We start from the raw sequence: 21,516 nt of genomic DNA on the forward strand, positions 1-21,516 counted from the left end.
CGAATCCGATTAGCCTGCCCAGGAGTTTGCTCGGGGAAAGCCATTAACCTCTGGAACCAGAAAAGCAACACTCCCTCCTCCTCCTCCCAGCCTTTCTCTAACTTTTCCTCCCGCACATTAGGAGTTCACCCTCCTTGGGAAGGCACCATGTCCTGCAGGTGGGGAAACCGAGGCAGGAGATGGGGTTGGGGAAGAGAGCAGATGGGGGCTACGCAGCTCCCCAGGGCACCGTGTCCATGCATCCCGGGAGATAGCATCCTCGGCAATGTGCAAAGACAGACAGAGCCATGCGGGTGAGGGGAAGAGGAGGAGGAGGCAGCAGCGTGCACGCAGGCCAGATGGCTGAGTTTAATCACTTGTCCTCCTGCATTGGGCTCCCACGGCTCCGCGCTGGCTCTGCTACCTGTGCCAAGGCTGTGGAACTCAGCTTGGGCTCGCCCAACGCTGAAGTCCCATGCCTTCATGGGTTTTTGTGTGCAAATTTATCCATGTAAATCCAAAGGAAATGCATTTTAGTTGCCTTAGAGGTCAAATATCTCTGCACCAGCTGGGAAATTGCAGTCTTGGGGAGCTGCGTGCTGGAGCAAAGAGATGGGGGGATAATGCTGGGACAAGTACAGGGAAATTTCTCCCCTGGTATCTGCTCCAGAGTCACCATGGGCAGCCCATAACCTGAACTTCTTGCCATGGTGGGGCTTGGGATGCTGGGGGGAACCAAAGTGGGTGCAGACCCAGAGCAGGGGGTCCCTGGCATTTCCCCACCACCCCTCACCCGCAAAGAGCAACCCAGGGAGGTGGAGGCAGGGACAATAAACCAATAATTATTATAATGAATGAAACACACAATTTTTATAATTCACCATCTTGTGGGTGACTTGGCATCTGGCCGGCCTCCTCTAAGTGATATTTTATATATGGGCTCCCCAAACGTGTTGATACAGGGCATTACGCTCCAAGATGATAAAAATTCAATGCTCGAGGGGAAGGACCAAGACACAGAAACGTGTGCTCTGCTGGTGTTCAGCACCAGCTGGGTCTGTCTTTTCAGGGTGGGTGGACATCTGCCCTCACCATGCTTTCGGCTGGCACTTTTCAGAAGGTGAAGGGGTGGAGCAATTCTGGTTTAGAGGGGTGGCAGCTTCATGCTGGCTTCTGGCTCGGCTGCCCCGTCACACCTCCTCCGTGCCCCAGCATCCCTCCAGTTCCCTACTCTTCCCTCCCTGCCAATTTTTGGCAGGGCTCAGGAACAAAAGCGGGGCCCTCCTCCCGCTCGCTGATGATGCCGCGTGCCGAAAGCATATGTTTCCCTGGCAACAGCTATTTTGAAGATGTGTGTTGCTAGCTCTCCTAGTGGTACTTGAGTCCTGGGAAGAAAGTCTCTGCCTTCAAGAGGTGTCATTCAAGCCAGAGGTGTGAACAGAGAAGGGGGAAAATGAAGGATAAAGGCAGAAAGGAGGAGCTGCCTGTGGGTTTGACAGTACAAGGTGGATGCAGGGAGAGGGTCTTCGATGCTCAAAGCATTGCTTTGCCCTTAAAGCTTCTCTCTGTGTCAGGTCCTCAGTTCTCCTGCCAAAGGAGGGATGCTGATTGGTACCCAAGTGGGATGGATGCTGCTGGACTTGTGCATCCCCACGGATGCGCCCAACCTCTTACCTGTGGGCAGCTGTGGTTGGCAGCTCGGGCGATACTGAAAGCTGCTGCTGGAGGATCCGGGAATGTGATGGTGGTGGGGCTGATGCTGGGACAGGCAATGGGATTCTTTTCCATGCGGTGCCTGAGAGGTGATGGAAAGGGGGAGAGTCAGCAGGGTTCACAGAATCATAGAATCACCAGGTTGGAAAAGACCGACCTGATCATCGAGTCCAACCATTCCTATCAAACACTAAACCATGTCCCTCAGCACCTCATCCACCCGTCCCTTAAACCCCTCCAGGGAAGGTGACTCAAACCTCTCCCTGGGCAGTCTCTGCCAGTGCCCAATAGCCCTTTCCGTGAAAATTTTTTCCTAATGCTCAGCCTAAACCTCCCCTGGCAGAGCTTGAGGCCATTCCCTCTCGTCCTGTCCCCTGTCACTTGGGAGAAGAGCCCAGCTCCCTCCTCTCCACAACCTCCTTTCAGGGAGTTGGAGAGAGCAATGAGGTCTCCCCTCAGCATCCTCTTCTCCAGGATAAACACCCCCAGCTCTCTCAGCCGTTCCTCATAAGGCCTGTTCTCCAGCCCCCTCACCAGCTTTGTTGCTCTTCTCTGGACTCGCTCCAGAGCCTCAACATCCTTCTTGTGGTGAGGGGCCCAGAACTGAACACAGGATTCGAGGAGCGGTCTCACCAGTGCCGAGTACAGAGGGAGAATAACCTCCCTGGACCTGCTGGCCACGCAGTGTCTGATCCAAGCCAAGATGCCATTGGCCTTCTTGGCCACGTGGGCCACTGCTGGCTCATGTTCAGTCGCTGTCAACCAACACCCCCAGGTCCCTCTCCTCCAGGCAGCTTTCCAGCCAGACTTCTCCTAGTCTGTAGTTGCACAGGGTTGTTGTGCCTCAAGTGCAGGACCCGGCATTTGGCCTTGTTAAACCTCCTGGCATTGTTTTCAGCCCAGCGGTCCAGCCTGTTCGGATTCCTTTGGAGCCTCCCTACCCTCCAGCAGATCAACACTTCTCCCCAGCTTAGTGTCGTCCGCAAGCTTGCTAAGGGTGCCCTCGATGCCTTCATCCAGGTCATTGATAAAGACATTGAACAGGGCTGGACCCAGCACTGAGCCCTGGGGACACCACTTGCAAGTGGCCTCCAGCTGGATTTACCACCACTCTCTGGGCCCAATCACTTCTGGCAAGCCAAGGAAGGGGTGATGGCACCAGGGATGCTCAGGTTGTCCCAAGCCCAGTACCCACAACCCATGTCACCAACAAGCCCCTGTGGCCGTCACTCACTTGTACTCCTGAACATTGGTCATCACTCTGGCTACAGCGACAAGGGCCCCATGGGGGGTGGCCAGGCGGCTCGACAGCCCCTGCAGCAGCACCTGGGACATGAGGAGCCCATGGTGAGAGGTCAGCAAATGCAGGGGGAGGAACAGTATCAACAGCCACCAGAGCAGGAGGCAACATGCAGCATCCTCCTCTCTGAGTTGAGATGCTCTGGTCCATCCTGGACCCTGTAAATCTCCCCTGCCACCCATTGTCTCCAGGGCCACCTCTCACCTCTAAGGCCACGTAGCTCAATCCATCGCAGCGAGGGATGAAGCTCCCTTTGCGAGTGATGGTGACATGCAGGACTGTCCCCGTAGGGTTAAGCTTCCTTGGCTGTTTGCAGAGGAGAGGGAACCATGGGAAGAGGAAGGGTCAAGGCTACCAAACGAAGGTGCTGGGTGTGCAGACAGCCCATCACTGGCAATAAAGCACCAACTGATAATTAAAGCTCACTGTCCCCTGGAGCCTTCCCGGAAAAGATCAATATAATAAATCCTTCTGCATTTAAATATTTAATCGCTCCCAATTGCTGTGAAGGGAAGAGAAATTTCTGCCAGCCAGAGCAAAGGGGAGGCTGATCTGGGGTGAAGTATCAAGTGAGTTTGCCAGGTTTCAGCATACAAGGAGCCATCAGCCAAGACCCTGGGACTGTTAAAATGTTGGCACGGAGAAACCCTCACTGAGGTGCTTGGGAAGCTGCTTCTCTCTGGGGCTGGGCACCCACCTACATTAATTAATGCACAGCAGCACCTGTTTAATGAACCCTCTGATACCCAGCCCAGCCCTGCATCTCCTTCCACAGGATGCTGAGGGAAAAAGTACTTCCCAGCTTGCAATCCCATCCCTTTTCCTCCATGTTTTCCCCACCGGAGATGAAAAAAAAAAAGCCCAGTACAACGCTTCCCTTGTTCCCATCTCACAGGAAGCCTGGGAAGCTCTTTGCTTGCTCACAAGCTTCTTTGAGCACCTTCCCTGACTTGCCAAATTGAGGTTTCCCACTGGGATTACACCGTTACACAAGGCTCCCTTCACCCACAACCCCCAGCTCCAGCAGGGGTGACAATCAGAGTTATAGGCAGGAATAAGCAACAGGATGGAGTGGCAGGAGCTGTACCTACCAGCACCAGCCTGCAGTGGTGGAGCTGGAAGCGCTGGAGGTGTCGCACTGGCAGCTGGAAGGTCCCCAATGCCTCCTTGGTGGCCTTATCTGCCAGGGTGAGAGTCAGAACTGGAAGGGAAAGGATCAGCCATCAGGATAAGCAGGACTGTCTGCAGAGTCTGAGGAAGCGGAGGGCAGGCAAGGCTGTGGGGAGGGAGCTGGGGAAGGTCTGGGTGACAAAAGGATAGAGGCAATGGGTGAATTGGTTCATTTTCAGCAACCTCTTCCCCTCACAGGTCATGGGGGGTAGGATTTAACATACCCTATGTTTATATGCACGCACACATACATGCACCCCAAGGAGCCATTGAGAGCACATCACAGGCATGCCCAAGAAAGAAAAGCCTGTGAACAATTGGCACCAACGAAGCACAGATTCCCATTTAAAAAGCCGGCCTTTCCCACTGATCCACCTAACCCACCTCCCTGGCTCCAGCCCACCCTGCTCAGCAGCCCTGAGCCCTCCCAGCCCCAGGGTTAGCCCTCAGGTGGGTTTTGCAGGCTCTTGCCCTCCCAGCATCTGCCGTCTCGGGATACTCGGTCCCCATCTGTCTGCCAGCAGGGCAGCATCGCCCCCACCAACTGACATTGGCATCCCCAGCTCTTCTCTAGATTTAAAGCAAAGCTGTAATTTAGTTGACAAGCAAGAGTAGGAGCCTTTTATATACATCAAAAACCCGAGTTGATCGAAGGGAAAACCGCCCTCTCTTTATGCTGCCAGCAAGACTTGGGCTTCCCTTCCCCCAGCTTAATGACTGCACTGAGACACCCGCCTTAACTCCTGCTTGGCCAACCTGGTGATGCCATGGGCGTGCACGGACCCATTGGGTTCAGCAGCACCACAGTGTGTCCCTCAAATCAAAAGGATGCGCTGGGTGAGTGGATGGACCATGGTTTCCAGAGCTCATTCTTTATCCGAGCTCAGCAAGTCATCGATTTATATGGAGATTTGCTTTTTCTCCCAGCCCCTTGTAGAAAGAGCACCAAGGAAAATGGTCTGGGTTTGAGTGAGAGACAAGTGGCTTTCCTGCTAGTCGACAGTGATGATAAATCATGCTCGGCAGCCCCACCAACCATATTCCTGGGCAAAGAAAGGAACCATAGAACTATGGAATGTCCTGAGTTAGAAGGGACCCACAAGGATCATTGAGCCCAACTCCTGCCCTTGCACAGGGCAACCCCAACATTCACACCGTGTGTCTGAGGCCTGGCAAGAAAAGGTGTGATCTGCACCAGGAAAAGGCAGCTCTGGTCTGAACATCTGGGGGCTGAACATCTCTGAACATCTGGGGGATGCTGGGAGGTGGATGAGTGGGGCCAGAGGTCCCATCGGATTTCCCCTGGTACCACAGGAGGCAGGTCCAAAGTACATCAAAAGCTCCTTGATTTCATCAAGATCGGGGCCTAATGGGATTAGGTATGATGTGAAGATTGGCTCCCAGAGTTTGTTTTACAAGGGTCTGATTATAATCAAATCCCCGCCCTTAATGCCGTGAGCTTTATTACAGTTACCGACTTAGCAGTCCTCTTCTCCCAAGTAACAAGTGACAGGACAAGAGGAAATGGCTTCAAGTTGTGCCAGGGGAGGTTTAAATTGGATATTAGGAAAAATTCCTTTACTGAAAGAGTGGTGAAGCACTGGCAGAGGCAGTGGTGGAGTCTCCATCCCTTGCGGGGCTCAAAATACATGCAGCCGTGGCACTTCAGGACATGGTTTAGTAGGCACAGGGGTGTTGGGCTGACAATTGGATTGGACCGGCTTAGAGGTTTTTTACAACCTTAATGATTCTATGATGTGTGCCCAACCGATACAAGGTGTTGGGGTCAGGATAGCAGTGGGGAAAATTTGGAGACCTCCTACTTAATGCCGATTCCCATGAGATGCTTCTGAGCATGCCTAGGTTGCCACCTGCAGCCCTGAGTCTGGGGGCACATCCCTCCTGGTCCTACCTGGAAACATGAGCCACCACTGCCATGTAAGGCTCAGGGCACAGGTTGTCCTCGTGGTCACCCTCTATCTGAGTGCTGCTCAGGGTCCTTTGGAGCATGGGCTACCTAATATCTCAAGACTAACCCTTTGAGAAGATCACTGAACCATAGAATGGTTTGGGTAGGAAAGGACCTCAAAGCCCATCCAATTCCACCCCCTGCCATGGGCAGGGACATCTCCCACTGGATCAGGTTGCTCCAAGCCCCATCCAACCTGGCCTTGAACCCCTCCAGGTATGGGGCAGCCACCACTTCCCTGGGCAACCTGGTCCAGGGCCTCCCCACCCTCACAGGCAAACATTTCTTCCTAAGATCTCAACTCAATCTCCCCTCTTTCAGTCAAAAACCTTTTTCCCCTGTTCCCATTCTAGCATTCCCTGACCAAGAGCCCCTCCCCAGCTCTCCTGGAGCACCTTTCAGTACTGGAAGACTGTTGTTACAACCAAGGCTCTCACCTGCACAGGCTGCATCTTCAGCATCCATTTCCACCGTCACCTCCTCCTCCCAGGTGGGTTCATGGGTGGGAACTGAGGATGCATGGGTGGCACGCACCTCTGGATGCTGCTCATCCTCTCTGCTCATCTTACTGTGAGGGAAAGGGAGACAAAACAGGATGGTTAACTGGGTAAGGAATGGAAATGTGTGGACAGGGAGCTGTGCCTGGGAGAGAGCTAAGCACAGACCCCTTTTGATGCAGTTCATAGTGGCCAACCCACCCTCCCACCGTCCCTAACAAAGCTTTGTCCATGGTCCGGGGTGGGGGGGGGCTACATTGCGGGTCTGGAGCTGGTTTTCCTTCAGGCTGCTGGACCCTTGCAGGCCCCCAGTGACAGAGTTTGCAGCCCCTTTTATCCAAAAGGCTATTTCAGACCCCAGAGGCTCATTATCCAGCGGTATTGATGAAGGAAAGAACAGGGAGGAGGCTGCTGGGAAAGGAGAGAGAAGACTGAATGTTAACGACCACCGTCATTAAACCTGGCACATAACAAGGCTGAACAATAATTACAATGGAGCTAGCAGCTACGGCCCCAGGTAATTCTTCATGCGTGTTGGTGCAGAGGCATCACCATCAGGGTGGTTTGGGGTTGTTCCTCCCACTTTAATCAATCGATCATCAATTACTCAGGAGTGTGGCTGATGAAAATGTTGTCCCCCCCTCCACATTAGGAGAGGTGGCAGATCTTTTAGGGGGTCTCTTCTGCCCAGCAGGACACTTGGTGTTGTCCCGGGAGTCCCAAGGCCATGGCAGAGTCCTGTCACCTGGTGACATGGTGTCCTTGAACCCTCTTCACCCCCAAGCACAGGGTGAAGAAGGATGGTGACGGTGATGTGGCACGAGGCCAAAGCGACAGAGATGCCCCAGCCCTGTCAATGGATTGCTCTGGATATTAAGATGATGAAGTGTCCAGTGCTGGTTCCTTCAGGAAAGCTCTTGCTGAAGGAGAGCCAATGCAGCTCTTAGGAAGAGGTTACCAGAGCACTGTGGTGATTGAGAGCAGATGGTAGCACTTTGCCACGCAATCTCTGGGGGAAAGGAGATGATAAAGGTCCTTCCAGCTGCAGGGTGAGCTTCAGGTACTGGTGGGACCGAGCAGGTTCATCCCAAGCCAGATGAAAGGATACTTCACACTCGCAAGACCTCCATCCATGTCTATCAGACCCTCAGCCAAGCTGCATCCACGCCCCATGCTCCTCTTCCATCTCCCACGTGTCACCTTCCCAAGCAGAGTATCCCACCTGCATCCCACAGGGATGGAGCCAAGCTGGCTGGCTCTGGCAGGTGGGAATTAGCATTGGGCTGGCTCTGCTCTGGAGGGGCTGGATGAAAATCGGCTCTCCAGTAATGAGCTCTGTGGGGGATTGCTCTACCAGCAACGTGCTCAGAGTCCGAATGAAGCCAGACCTGGGCTAGGGGAGTGGGAGGAGGAGGGTGAGAACTGACTGCCCTGGGCCCCCCTTCATTATAGACTTGCCTAAGGATGAGAGAGCATTCAAAAAGATCTGTGAAGTGGGGAGGAGGGGGAAAAAACAACCCGTAATGATACAACACATGGGGATGTGCTTCAAAATCAAATGAATAGGCCGGGGGCAGCAGGAACAGTGGAGAATGGAGATGGTTTGATGTTTCCTCCTCACCCCAGCCAGCTCCAGATGCACTGGTGGGGCAAGAGATGGAGTCTCCAACAAGCAGACACTAGAGGCTGCAAGCCTGGGGGCAGGATTGGCCAGAATGGACTAAGAGAGGCTCCTCTGACACTCCACATCCCTCCTTGCCTGCTCCAGGGCAGGCACTTCGCTCTGCCGTGAGTTGCTGCACCAGCCACCCACTGCTGTGATAAAACATAAAGATAAAAGATAAAGACGGCCACCCCCAGGGATATATTATACATCAACGTCTTGGGACAGCATCACGCAGCCACTCCACTGCATGTGACACCTGGGGGCCCAGCAAAGGGCTGTGCCCAGCCCTTGCAAATACTTATTTATCCAGCGTTAGAAGTTATTATCTCTACAGGGTGAATTATTGCTCGGGGCCAACATCCCTGCAGAGGCAACGGGATGGTGCAGGCACATCATTCTCGGGGAAGAAAAACCCTGTGCAACACAAATGCAGTTTTCAGGACCAAAAGCTGGGGTCTTGATTATGCAGGGCTTGTAGGATCTGCCCAGGCAGAAGGCGATGCTGGTCCCCACCATGGTGCTCAGGGCTGAGCCTGGGGGCCTCGGGTGCAATTTGCATAAATGAATAAGGATAAATAAATCACAGAGTTATAAGAGCAATTTCTGCCAAGATTCAGAATGAGAAAGGAAGAATTAGGATTCCCCTCCCCTTTGATAAACCCAATTCTCCTGACCCTCTGATGCTGGGACTGAGTAGCTTCAGTCCCCCATGACCTGAGCTGGGTGCTGGGGCAAGAAGGGGTCCGCAAAAGACCCCGCTTGGTCCTGCTTCTCACACCCCCTTCTGGGGTTATGAGCAGAGTCGCTTGGTTTATTTTTGGGCACATCACAGAACCAATCCTGCTTTGCTTGTAGGAGCATCCTAACCCCTTTCCAGGTGGAGCACCTCATCCTCACCATGACCAGGACTGCAGGCAGGGGAGCATTGGAGTCCCCATCCCCCAGGCTGGGAGCAGACATGTTCAGCAGCGACCTTGAGTTTCTTCTCTCTGAAGAGCAGCAAGGAAGAAGTGAGGAGGTACTTTCACCCGCCACAGTACTCAACGGAGAGGAGAAGCCAGCTGGAGCCAGGCGCTTTGTGCCGTTAATTGCAAACACACCTGCCTCTGGCGCGCCAAGGTCATCCCTGCATCACACTCGTCCGGGAACAATTTATCTCTGCACACGAAGGAGTGAAAGGAAGATGCAGAGCAAACCCACAAGTGTCCCTGAAAGCAGGGAGGGGGAATTTGCTCAGCATTAAGAGGATGAAGAGCAGAGCCAACCTGCTGCCAGGTACCTGGAGCATCCACAAAGGAGGAGCCCGTCCTCTCTGGGGCAGGGATGAGCAAAAAAGCTCATTGGGTTGTATGCGTGGGCTCTCCTGTTGCTCAAGGTCTTTCCGATTAACTCTGCTAAGCCTTTTCTTCCCTGATCCTCTGCATCGAGAGCTGGAAGTGATGCACACAGCTACGGAGTGCTGTGGGATGCTAAGTCTGAGCACAAGCGACAGGGCACAGCCACAAAGGGTTGGAGCGAATGGTTTTGCTCCCCTTCTCTCATTCTGCTCCTGAGTTTTTGGGGAGGATGCTCTGGATGATGGCAGCTTGAGCTGGGGCTGGCTCTGCTGGTGGTACCCATCCACTTTTTGGGGGATTGGCTGCCACCAGATCCCTACCAGCACACTCACCACCTGCTTCTCCTTCCCATCCAGCCACAAAGGGTTGATGTGAGTGTTTTTGCTCCCCTTCTCTCATTCCACTCCTGATTTCAGGGGGTGATGCTCTGGATGATGGCAGTTTGAGCTCAGGCTGGCTCTGCTGATGGTACTCAGCCACTTCAGGGCCATCAGTTGCACCAGAACCCCCACCGGCTCATCCACTCCCTGCCTCTCCTTCCTATCCGTAAAACCCCACCTCTTAACTGCAACATGCTACTCTCCTTCAAAAGCAAGTGCCCAGCAAAACAATAACTGATTCCCTTCTGCCTTGGCTCCCTCACTATGGTTACTAAAAGGCCCCTCATGTGTCCTGCATCCCTAATACCACCCTCCCCTCCATCACTCTCCCGTTACCATGGCAATGTGGTGACGGAGCAGCACCAGAATGTAAAGAGAGATGCAACAATCACACGCCACCCTCGTGCTATCATTTAGGATATTGATGTTTAAATCTCCTGAGATTATCTGGGTATAATTGGTTTATGGAAATAGAGACAGCTCCTGCGGTGGAGTTACTCAGGCTGTCGGGACAGAGAGCAGGGCCTTGGCATGGAGGGGGTGGGAAAAGAGGGGTGATGGAGGAGTGGCAGTGGGGGCTGTCAGCCAGCTCCCACTTAGCTGCAGGTGCCCATTTGCCGTAAAGCCAGGGATGGAGAGCTGCATCCCTCCTGCCCTCCCTGGGATGTCCAATGTGGCTGGCACTGGGCACCGTGCAGAAAAGGCACATTGTGTCATGCTGATGGATCTTGGGACCCCTTCCCCACGGAATCATAGAATCATAGAATCATAGAATAACCAGGTTGGAAGAGACCCACCGGATCATCGAGTCCAACCATTCCAATCCAGAGTTTCTACACTGGAAAACACCCAGCAAGCAACAGTTTGCTCTGTACACTTGCAGAGAAGATGTTTGCAGGCTTTCACAGACCTGGCTACTGATTGTCCCTAGTGGATGAGCCCCAGCCCTGCTGCTGATTGTCCCCTGGCGTTGATGCATCCACTTGGGTACCAGCCTGCCTGGAGTTGCCCTGGAGAAACCAAACGCCACAGTCAGGTGATGCTCTGAAGCCACTGACAGCTGCTTTATCCCCCCATTTCAGGGAAGCGATGCTGAAGCCTCTCTCTCTGCCTCCTGGAAGGGCTCTTTGGGATCGCAGGCTCACCCCACAGCAACACCAAGTAGAGCTGCCTCCCTCTTAACACAGACCAAAGCATGACCGGCTAATTGAGTCCCCTGGCACATGCATAATGCACGAGGAGCCAAGTTCTCCTTTCCCAAGCATCCTGTTTTATTTATTAAATCTCTCTTTTATTTATTGTGATCTCATCCTGAAACTCAGGCAGTGTTACCCTGTGGATTCTTTGACATCATTTTATACTTCCAATATTAGGAATGCTTTCTTCCTGACGCCCCACTGAGCCAAAGCACCCTGTTCCCTGCTTTCCCCCATCTCAGCGAGGATTCCCAGCTCCTCTCCCCACACCGAGCACCCCACAGAGATGATGCTTGTGTGTTTTGACTCTAAAGAGGTCTCCCCCTCCACAGGGGCTGCAAAGATAATAGCAGGGTAACAGTTCTTAAACCCTTTCACTGCGTCCCCATGGTCCCCATTATCCCTCTTTGCAGATGCTGGGTACTCACACCACGATGTACGGCCACGGCACCCGGCCCTCCTGCGTAGCTGGCAGGTTGCTGGCACTGTGGAGGATGACAGAGATGGCTTCTTTCCCCACACTGGCCAGGTGTCCAGCCCCAGACACTGGTGCATGCCCAGGCTCCTCTGTCCCTGCAGGGGACACGGATACCTGCCAGAAGCAAGCATGAGAGATGTCAAGGTGGGTAGTGGCTGGCTGTTCCTGCAAAGCTGCGGACGTGGGAGGCTCCGCAAAGGGATCAGAACAGGCTGGACTGCTGGGCTGAGACCAATGGCAGGAGGTTTAACAAGGCCAAATGCTGGGTCCTGCACTTGGGGCACAACAACCCTGAGCAGCTACAGACTAGGAGAAGTCTGGCTGGAAAGCTGCCTGGAGGAGAGGGACCTGGGGGGTGTTGGTTGACAGCGACTGAACATGAGCCAGCAGGGGCCCAGGTGGCCAAGAAGGCCAATGGCATCTGGGCTTGGATCAGAAACGGCGTGGCCAGCAGGGCCAGGGAGGTTATTCTCCCTCTGTACTCAGCACTGGTGAGACCGCTCCTCGAATCCTGTGTTCAGTTCTGGGCCCCTCACCACAAGAAGGATGTTGAGGCTCTGGAGAGAGTCCAGAGAAGAGCAACAAAGCTGGTGAGGGGGCTGGAGAACAGGCCTTATGAGGAACAGCTGAGAGAGCTGGGGGTGTTTAGCCTGGAGAAGAGGAGGCTGAGGGGAGACCTCATTGCTCTCTCCAACTCCCTGAAAGGAGGTTGTGGAGAGGAGGGAGCTGGGCTCTTCTCCCAAGTGACAGGGGACAGGATGAGAGGGAATGGCCTCAAGCTCCGCCAGGGGAGGTTTAGGCTGAACCTTAGGAAAAAATTTTTCACAGAAAGGGTCATTGGTCCCTGACAGAGGCTGCCCAGGGAGGGGGTTGAGTCACCTTCCCTGGAGGGGTTTAAGGGATGGGTGGACGAGGTGCTGAGGGACATTGTTTAGTGTTTGATAGGAATGGTTGGACTTGATGATCCAGTGGGTCTGTGATCCTGGTGATTCTATGATTCTATGTCCCCAATGCCATCCCCATGTCCCCACCTCAATGACTCAAGCTTATCCCTACAGACGCTATTTAATGCTGAAAGCCTGGATGGAGGAGAACAAGCTACAGAGATGGTGTCCCCAGCTCATCTCCATTGCCCAAGCCAGTTCCCAAGACCTTTGCTTAATGCTGAGCCCAGATGAGGGAGAAGAAGCTGGGGAGGTGGTGTCCTCAGCACATCTGCATCACCCAAGCTGGTGCTCAGCACTGAGAGCCAGAATGGGGGAGAACAAGCTGGCGACATAATGACCCTGGCACTTCCCCATCACAGCTGCCTCTTCCCTGTTCCCAGTGACCAACTGGGGCTGCACACCATGGATGTTATCACGCCATGGCAGGGCCACAGCGGGGGCCAGGCTTTCTGGGAGGACATCCAGCAACATAAGAGCATCCTGCATGGGGTGAAACCAGCCCAGCGTCCCTGCTCAGTGTGGTCCCACAGGTGCCCACTATACCATTGCCCAAACAAAGACCGCAAGCCAGGTCACCAAAACACAGATTAACCATTTTAAGAATTTCAATTTCCCCTAGGGCCCTCTGACTTGCCAACAACTCCCCCTGCTCCCCTTCTCACCAGTCCCGACATCTCTGCAGTTTATAGGGACTCCAAGAATTGGGATCTCAGCCCAATCCAGGGGGAAAAGGGGGAGAGTGTGGCAGCTTCCCCCCACTCCATCTCATTAATTCCCACCAGCTGATGTGATAAGAAATAGCAGAGCCGCAAGCTGCCGCTCCTCGCCCGCGGGGAGACCATCCCCACACCCATCACACCCTGTCCAAGTGAGAGACGGTGCCATCCCCCACCGACTGCATCCTCACAGTGCCACCATCCCAGGCAGCGTGCAGCATTAATACACCAAATATTGCATAGACCTGTGCCTACAAGGGGTTAAAACCCACCCAGCGCTGCAGACCCTGAGAAGCAAACCTTGCGTGCATCCTTCTGACCTCCTGGGGTGAAAGCAAGAGCTCCAGCCCAGCAACAACCCTGTCCTCCACCCCGCAGGCTTCTCAAAGCTGCTGCCTGCAAATCCCCTCCGACACGTGGCTTTGCCTCCAAACTCTGTAATGAGGGGCTGGTTCATCCTGAGCCCAGATCTCTCTCTTGTCTCTCCTTCCAGCAGCAGTGGTGATGGGCTTGGCAGCTGGGAGGTGACCCTTCCCCTTGGGGGATACCTAAGGATGGCTTGTGGGATGGAAACCTGGGAGCTCTGACCACCAACAGCCAGGAAAAAAAACCATTTAGATCATCTCTCCCCCTCTTCCCCTTATTTTGTTGCTGTCAGCTCAGAAGCCAGGGTGCTGGGGACAGGCTCCAAATCCGTGATAGCCAGAAAGTGGCACCAGAAACACAAAGTAGGGGAGCATTCCCCAACCTGCAGGGTGGATGGAGGGGATGGATCCCAATCCCACCCTGCCTCTGGCTCGGTCACAGTTATCCCCCTGCCAAGCGATGTTGATGGAGAGGGGAAATTACAGAGTTTCTGATGTGAGATGATAACCAGCAAGTCATCCCCCCATGGACACAGGCTCTTCCCACTGACAGCCAGAAGTCCTCAGCACCCAGCCCAAGCACATCAGCTCTCCCTGCACTCGCAAAAGCACAGCACAGCAAGACCTGACACCTTCCCAAGGCTTTTCCAGAGAGGAAGGGAGGGGTGAGGATGTGGAAGAGCATACACACTATCCTAAAGAAAAAATAGTGCAATTTTACTCTATTCCAGTGTTGGCAAAGAGGATAAAATGCAGGATGGAGATGGAGGAAGAGGAGGAAAGGAAAGACTTGGGTTTAAGGATCCTGGGCAAGGATGGGATGGGCAGGGATGGGCAAGGATGGCTGGGGGCTTTGAAGAGGTTGGGTTTTGGATTTGCAGGCAGGGAGCCTGTACAGGTGACCTGGCAGGGTGGGCAGGGTCATCCTCCCTGGAGACCCCTCTCTCCTTTAAAGAAATCATCTGTTCAGCCTCCAGTTTTAATGAATATTTGCACTCCAAACACTCACCTGAAACCCAATCCAGAGGAATTCCAGCTCGGGAAACAACCTTTATTTGAATTGCATGAACACCTTCAAGCTCACTGATGGAACCCTGACCTGGAGGAGCCCAGGCTGTGCTGTTGGATTGGTGTTCCATACACTTATTTACAGCTCCAATTTACTCTTTTGGGGGCATTTTCCCTATTTCACATTCCAGATAACAGAAGCAGGTTACTTAGCACACCTCTTTATACCCCCCACTTATAATTATATCTCCCTAAAACCTGAGTAGGTTTTACTGCCAGCAATGGTTCCAGCACAATAATTAGTGAGGAGTTTTAATAGCAAATTCATGAGCAGTTAAGCTAAGTAAAACTCAGCAGGAGAACAAAACATCTTAAAAATAGCAGACATGAACAATGCCAAGCTTTGTAGACAACCTGTACCTGAAATCCTCGTCAAAGCTGTGACTAACTACCAAAAAAAAAAAAAACCAACCTAGTCCCTATTCAAAGCCAGGAGGAAATTCAGTATTTCTTCCAGAAAGGAGGGTGCCTGTGATTCCAGGTAAAACCCACGCTTGTTTTTCATCTCTCTTGCTCAGTGGGAAGCAAAACTTCTCTCTCTCTGCCAAGCCAAGTGCTCTCACCCAGGGGTCTGCAACCTGTAGCTTGTGGAGGTGGAGAAAAAAAAATAAAGTCCCTTTGTCCCCAAGGGTCTTGGCTGGGGACACCATGGTTAAAACATGCTCAGGTTCCTTAGAGCATCACCAGCTCCTGCAGAGCATCTCAAGCACCTCCTGCAATCCACTACCCTATCCAGCACCTTAACCGCAAGCTGCCCTTAAAGCATCCTTAACCGTGATTATTAATTATTCACACTGCGATGTTGCTGGGAGGTTGATTAATGTTGCCTGAGCTGCCATCATCGTAATTTGTTTTCCTATCAACTCTTTATCATCTTGGAAGAAACATCGGGGGCCAGGCAGCTCCTCTACAGCAACGCTCAGCCAAGATTAAATTGCTTCTGGCTGTGGGTTGACAAGACATAAATAGCCTCAAGAGCCCCGTGTTTAGTTTGGGGAGGACAGTCCGGGCTGGGAGCCAGCTGGGACCTCAAGCCATGGCACTGCAGGGGCTCCTCCATCCCAGCTCAGCACCTTTCCACAGCTGGAGACCACAGCTGCATTCTCCCGTTTGCAGAAGGTCGGTGCTTGCAGGATGCTCCTTGAATTCTGATTTCTCCTGAGTGTTGGACACCACAAGGTGGGAGGTGAGCACCTGGGGCTGTACACCTGCAGCGTTCACCCCTCAGCCCCAAACACAGCCCTGTCAGTGCTCCCCAGGACAATGCACTGCTGCTCTGCAGAAGACACCACCTCCTACCCTACCATGTAAGGACTAGAGCCCTCCTGGTCCTTTGTAGTGAGCCCCACAAGCCCCTCAGCCCCTGGGAAAGCCAGGAGAGATGCTGCTGCAGGAGCAAAGATCCACTCCTCTATATTGGGAGCACTCGCAGCCCTGAGCTCCTCCCTGCCCTTGGCAATTTATGAGAGGCTGTTGGGAATGTGTCAGCTTTATCCTCCTCCTGAGACTTCATAAAATAATAGTAGGTTCCATGAGCGAAGATGGACTGGGGCTGGTGTGAGTTTTCCTATGTGATGTCTCCCCAGGCTCCTTTCAAGCCTCCTTACAGCAGCTAAACACCGGCAAGCTGCTTCCCTTCCCCTGGTAGCTGAGAGGATGGAAAATAAAGTGCAACTTGGCTTTAAACAAGCAGCAGGATCAGGCCACAGGTTAAACCTCCACCACTGTGCCACTGGGGGTCTGAACACGGCCAGGACATCCCAAAGCCTGAGCATGCTGGACCCCCGGGTGTCCCTTTGGACTTCCTAGAAGATCCAGCCACCTCTCAGGGCTGGACCTCAGGGCTCCGGGATGTGAGAACACAAGAACCCCCAGGACACTGCAAAGTGTCTCCTGATGATGGGAGTGAGCAGCCAGCTAACAGCTGATCGGCCCCATCACAGGCAGTGAGGAAGCATCCACCTCTGGTCAGGGGGAACTGTGACATGGAGAGGGATTTTGCACATCATCAGGCAGCAGAATGAGGTGAATTGTGGACACAGAGGCCACAACCAGCCCTGCAAGGGCTCAGTGGGAGTATAAAACTGTTTCGCCCAGCTTTCTCCCAATGTGCTGCGTGAGGGACAATCATAGAATCATAGAATTGCCAGGTTGGAAAAGACTCACCGGATCGTTGAGTCCAACCATTCCTATCAATCACTAAACCATGTCCCTCAGCACCTTGCCCACCCGTCCCTTAGACACCTCCAGGGAAGGTGACTCAGCCCCCTCCCTGGGCAGCCTCTGCCAGTGCCCAATGACCCTTTCCGTGAAAATTTTTTTCCTAATGTTCAGCCTAAACCTCCCCTGATGGAGCTTGAGGCCATTCCCTCTCGTCCTGTCCTCTGTCATTTGGGAGAAGAGGCCAGCACCCTCCTCTCCACAACCTCCTTTCAGGGAGTTGGAGAGAGCAATGAGGTCTCCCCTCAGCCTCCTCTTCTCCAGGCTAAACACCCCCAGCTCTCTCAGCCGCTCCTCGTAAGGCCTGTTCTCCAGCCCCCTCACCAGCTTTGTTGCTCTTCTCTGGACTCGCTCCAGAGCCTCAACATCCTTCTTGTGGTGAGGGGCCCAGAACTGAACACACAGTTTAACCTCTGAATTTAGGTTTTTCTGGGGGTGGGAGATGCATCCCAGCAGTACAATGCATGGTGTCGCTGCGTCTACTGCTCCACATTGGTCCCCACAAGCCCAGGCTGTTGGGTCCAGCATGACATCCCTCATCCATGTGAGTTTGCACCCCCCCAGCCCAAGCACCACGGCTCCTCGGCTGTCTGCTCTGCTTTTCAAAGCAACCGGAGCCTCGTTGCTAATCAGATTTGAGGCTGTGAAATCTCATTTGAGGCTCTATTAATGCATAGCTGGCATGACACAGGCCCCGGCCTGTCTCCAATGAGCAAAACAAGGAAAGCAATCTAGCTGGGAAAAAATGCATCTCCCGGAACAGGCTTGGGAGAGCCGACCAAACGCAATTACATTTAAAAGGAAGATTAAACCAGTATCAGCACTCCTTTTCCTCTGACCCCTGCTCCCACCTGTGGGAGAGGAGCACTGAGCTGTGCTGATGGGCGTCCCCAGCACCATGGTCCTTCAAGCAGGGATTGCAGCAGGATGCTGCCCCTCTAAAGCAAAGGGACAAAGGGGAGCAGTTTTAAACTGAAAGAGGGGAGATTGAGGTGACGTATTAGGCTGGGTGTTAGGGCTGGAGCATCTCCCAGCTGAGGACAGGCTGAGAGAGTTGGAGTTGTTCAGCCTGGAGAAGACAAGGCTCCAGGGACAACTTGGAGCAGCTTCCAGTACTGAAATGGGGCTCATAGAATGGTTTGGATTGGAAGGGACCATAAAGATCATTCACTTCCAATTCCCCTGACATAGACAGGGTCAGCTCCCTCTAGACCATGATGAGATGGGTCCATAAGACAAAGAACAGAATCATAGAATCATAGAATCACCAGGTTGGAAAAGACCCACCGGATCATCAAGTCCAACCATTCCTATCAAACACTAAACCATGTCCCTCAGCCCTTCGCCCACCCGTCCCTTAAACACCTCCAGGGAAGGTGACTCAACCCCCTCCCTGGGCAGCCTCTGCCAGTGCCCAATGACCCTTTCCGTTAAAATTTTTTTCCTAATGTTCAGCCTAAACCTCAACCAGCAATCAGATTCCCACATGAAAGGAACCAGAGTGCACGCAGGTTCCATTTCTAGGATCTAGCAAGCACATCCTCCCCGCCACGGCAAAGGCTCTAGACTCTGGCAAGCGCTGCTGAAAACACAGCCCTAAGATAAACAGCCATATGGTTGGAGAAGTTGGGCTCTGCTGCTGGCCCAAGGCAGTCCAAGCTCGATTTCAAAGCCAACCCCACTGTATTACAAAGGGTATTTCCCAACACCTTCCTACAGCAGGTTAAAACCCACGGAAAAGCACCCGAGCGGTTAAAACCCTTTACAAGATCCCCAGAGAAACAAAAGCAAGAGGAAGAAAAGCGATGCAGTAAAGCAAACACTGTTTTATTCATCATTTCATCCTGCCAGCCTCAGCTCTCCCCACCGCTCCCGCAGCCCCCAGTGCTGCAGGCAGACGCCGCCACTCTGCTCCCATTTCCAAGCCAGCAGCAAGGATGGGGGATTTTTATCTTAGATCGGGGCTGAGCTTGATATATTCTTATTTTTAAGCAAGTTGTTTCCTTGAGGGAACCCTGCGGGAGCTCATTAGAGATCACAGGGTGGTTCTGGGGCGCCAGGAGGAAGGATGCTCTCCCCATCACCACACAGGGTTGCTGATTCCGAGCCAGTTTCCCTGGGGAGTCCCATTGCCACTGGCCAGGAATCCCTTTGAGCTAAAAATTGCCAAATTCATTTGCCTTCCATTTATGTAGCAAACTCCCAATTCACCTGTCAAATAATTAAATGGGCTGGCAGCACAGCATTGCCTCGTCTGCTCGATTGGGAGAATTTTACACTTTCTATATTTATCAGTGGCAACAGTGCAATTTCCTCCCCCCCCACCTCTTAAAATGGAGCAATTTTCTCTTTTTAACCCCATTTGCTTTTCTCATCAAGGCAGTTCTTTGACACTTAAAGGGACATGATGACTTAAATTGCAGGAATTAAAGCTCGCAGCCGCTCCCCCTGCCTGCATTTTCCTCTGAGCATCCAAAGAGTTTATGGTTTACCAATGAGCCAATCAACAAGCAGCTTGGGAAAACCTCTTGAGGATCTGTTCTCTCCATCCTAGAAGATTTTTCTCCATTTTAGCTTGAAAATATGAACTGTCACTGTGCGCCAGCACATTTCCACGCAAGATCTCGACCTGGGCAGGGAAAGGAATGTGGAGAACGGGACTTCTGAACAAAGTTGAGCAGCCTCAGCTCACCAGTGTTATCATAGAATCATGGTTTGGGTCAGAAGGGACCTTAAAGCTCATCCAGTTCCAACCCCCTGCCATGGGCAGGGACACCTCCCCCTGGATCAGGGGCTTCAAGCCCCATCCAACCTGGCCTTGAACACCTCCAGGGATGGGGCAGCCACAACTTCCCTGGGCAACCTGGGCCAGGGCCTCCCCAGTCTCACAGGAAAACATTTCTTCCTAAGATCTCATCTCAATTTCCCCTCTTTCAGCTGAAAGCCATTCCTCCTCATCCTATCCCTGTCCTCCCTGATCAAGAGCCCCTCCCAGCCCTCCTGGAGCCTCTTTCATTACTGGAAGCTGCTCCAAGTTCTCCCCGGAGCCTTCTCTTTTCCAGGCTGAACAACCCCAACTGTCTCAGCCTGTCCTCATATGGAAGGTGCTCCAGCCCTTGGATCATTGTTGTGGCCTCCTCTGGACTCACTCCAACAGCTTCATGTCCTTCCTGTGCTGAGGACTCCAGAACTGAACGCAGGGCTCCAGGTGAGGTCTCCTCTGCAGAGGAGCAGAATCCCCTCTCCCTCCCTACTGGTCCCACGGCTTCGGATGCAGCCCAGGACGCGGTTTGTTTCTGGGCTGTGAGCGCACATTGACAGCTCATGCTGAGCTTCTCATCAACCAGGATCTCATCTCCTTCTCTTCAGGGCCGCTACCTGATGATATGATGATTATGATATTGATATTGTTCCCCTGCAATACATCAGTAGGAACACGCATTTTCACACTCAAAATCCCCTCCCCATCTTTCAGTGCAAGAGAGCTATGCAAGCAGCGCTCCAAAGCTATTTGCCTCAGATCCCCTTTTGCTCCCAGCTTCTTCTGGCACAGAGTGGGGATGATCAAGGGATGCTGAGAGCTGGGGCGCTGCTAGAGGAAGGCGAAGTCTCTGATGAACCTGTCAAGGCGCGCTCCTCCCTGGGCTGACAGCTTTTCAAAGCCCTACAAATTGCTTGCCAGAGCAGCGTTATTCATCTCTCCTGCATCCTGGGGCGAGCCCTGACAACAAAGTTTGTTTTTCAGCCTCATTGGGCTTTCAGCGAGTCGAGGCGGGTCCAGCCCCTCACCCCAGTGTCAGGGCAGCAGGCTGGACCCCTGCCATGCTCCCTGTGATGGCCACTGTCATCGGGCTGGCTGATGGATGAGCCAGCCAGGGAGCAAATGGAAGACACACGTCATCCATCACCCGCTAACAGAGACCTCTGCCCCAGCCCCGCTGCTTCGGTGATGGGAAGACAGAAGCTTTTATCCACCATCATTGCTCAGCAAGATGGGGTACATGGTGAGGGTAATCGCATCCCGGCGTGAGCATCTGCATCCCAACACAAGCGTCTGCATCCCAACACAAGCGTCCATGCCTTACCCCTGCTCCCCCTCCAACTGCAAACAGGCAGAAATGCAAGATTGCAGCCCCAAACCATTCCCCAGCCCCTCAGTACAGCCAGATGGTTGAAACAGCCCTGCAAGCAGGTCTGGGTTTAATTTGGAGCATTCAGGAGAGGCCAGCGATAGGGTCTGCCCCCCACTGAAAAGCACCAGAGCCAGCAAGGTCCTGCAGCTCACAATGTGCCAAACATACCTGATTGGTGGGGAAATGACTTCTGAGATACCCTCTGCATGTATTAAGGCAGCCCCAGCCTGAATCCTTGCCCCCCCCCCCCCCCCCCCAAAAAAAAGAAGCCTTATTCCTAGGGACTGCCTTTGCTCATCCCTGTGATTCCTGTTACACCACGTCTCTTTGCATCCATGCACACTTTGCTAGGGAAGCAGTTTTGCTCCGTGGGGAATCCAAG

General features: G+C 53.2%; 1 protein-coding gene across 1 annotated transcript in view; it reads right to left on the reverse strand.

The window, feature by feature from the left end:
* CCDC33 (coiled-coil domain containing 33) overlaps positions 1–21,516 on the reverse strand; it is a 50,660-nt gene that overhangs the window by 23,488 nt on the left and 5,656 nt on the right. Inside the window, 6 exon segments of the mRNA XM_069867044.1 lie at positions 1,654–1,774; positions 2,927–3,018; positions 3,197–3,298; positions 4,084–4,193; positions 6,569–6,699; positions 11,636–11,799. Of these exon segments, the coding sequence (XP_069723145.1) occupies positions 1,654–1,774; positions 2,927–3,018; positions 3,197–3,298; positions 4,084–4,193; positions 6,569–6,699; positions 11,636–11,799 (720 nt within the window).

The sequence above is a fragment of the Phaenicophaeus curvirostris genome, chromosome 12 (genome assembly GCF_032191515.1).
Source record: "Phaenicophaeus curvirostris isolate KB17595 chromosome 12, BPBGC_Pcur_1.0, whole genome shotgun sequence".
Lineage (NCBI taxonomy): Eukaryota > Metazoa > Chordata > Aves > Cuculiformes > Cuculidae > Phaenicophaeus > Phaenicophaeus curvirostris.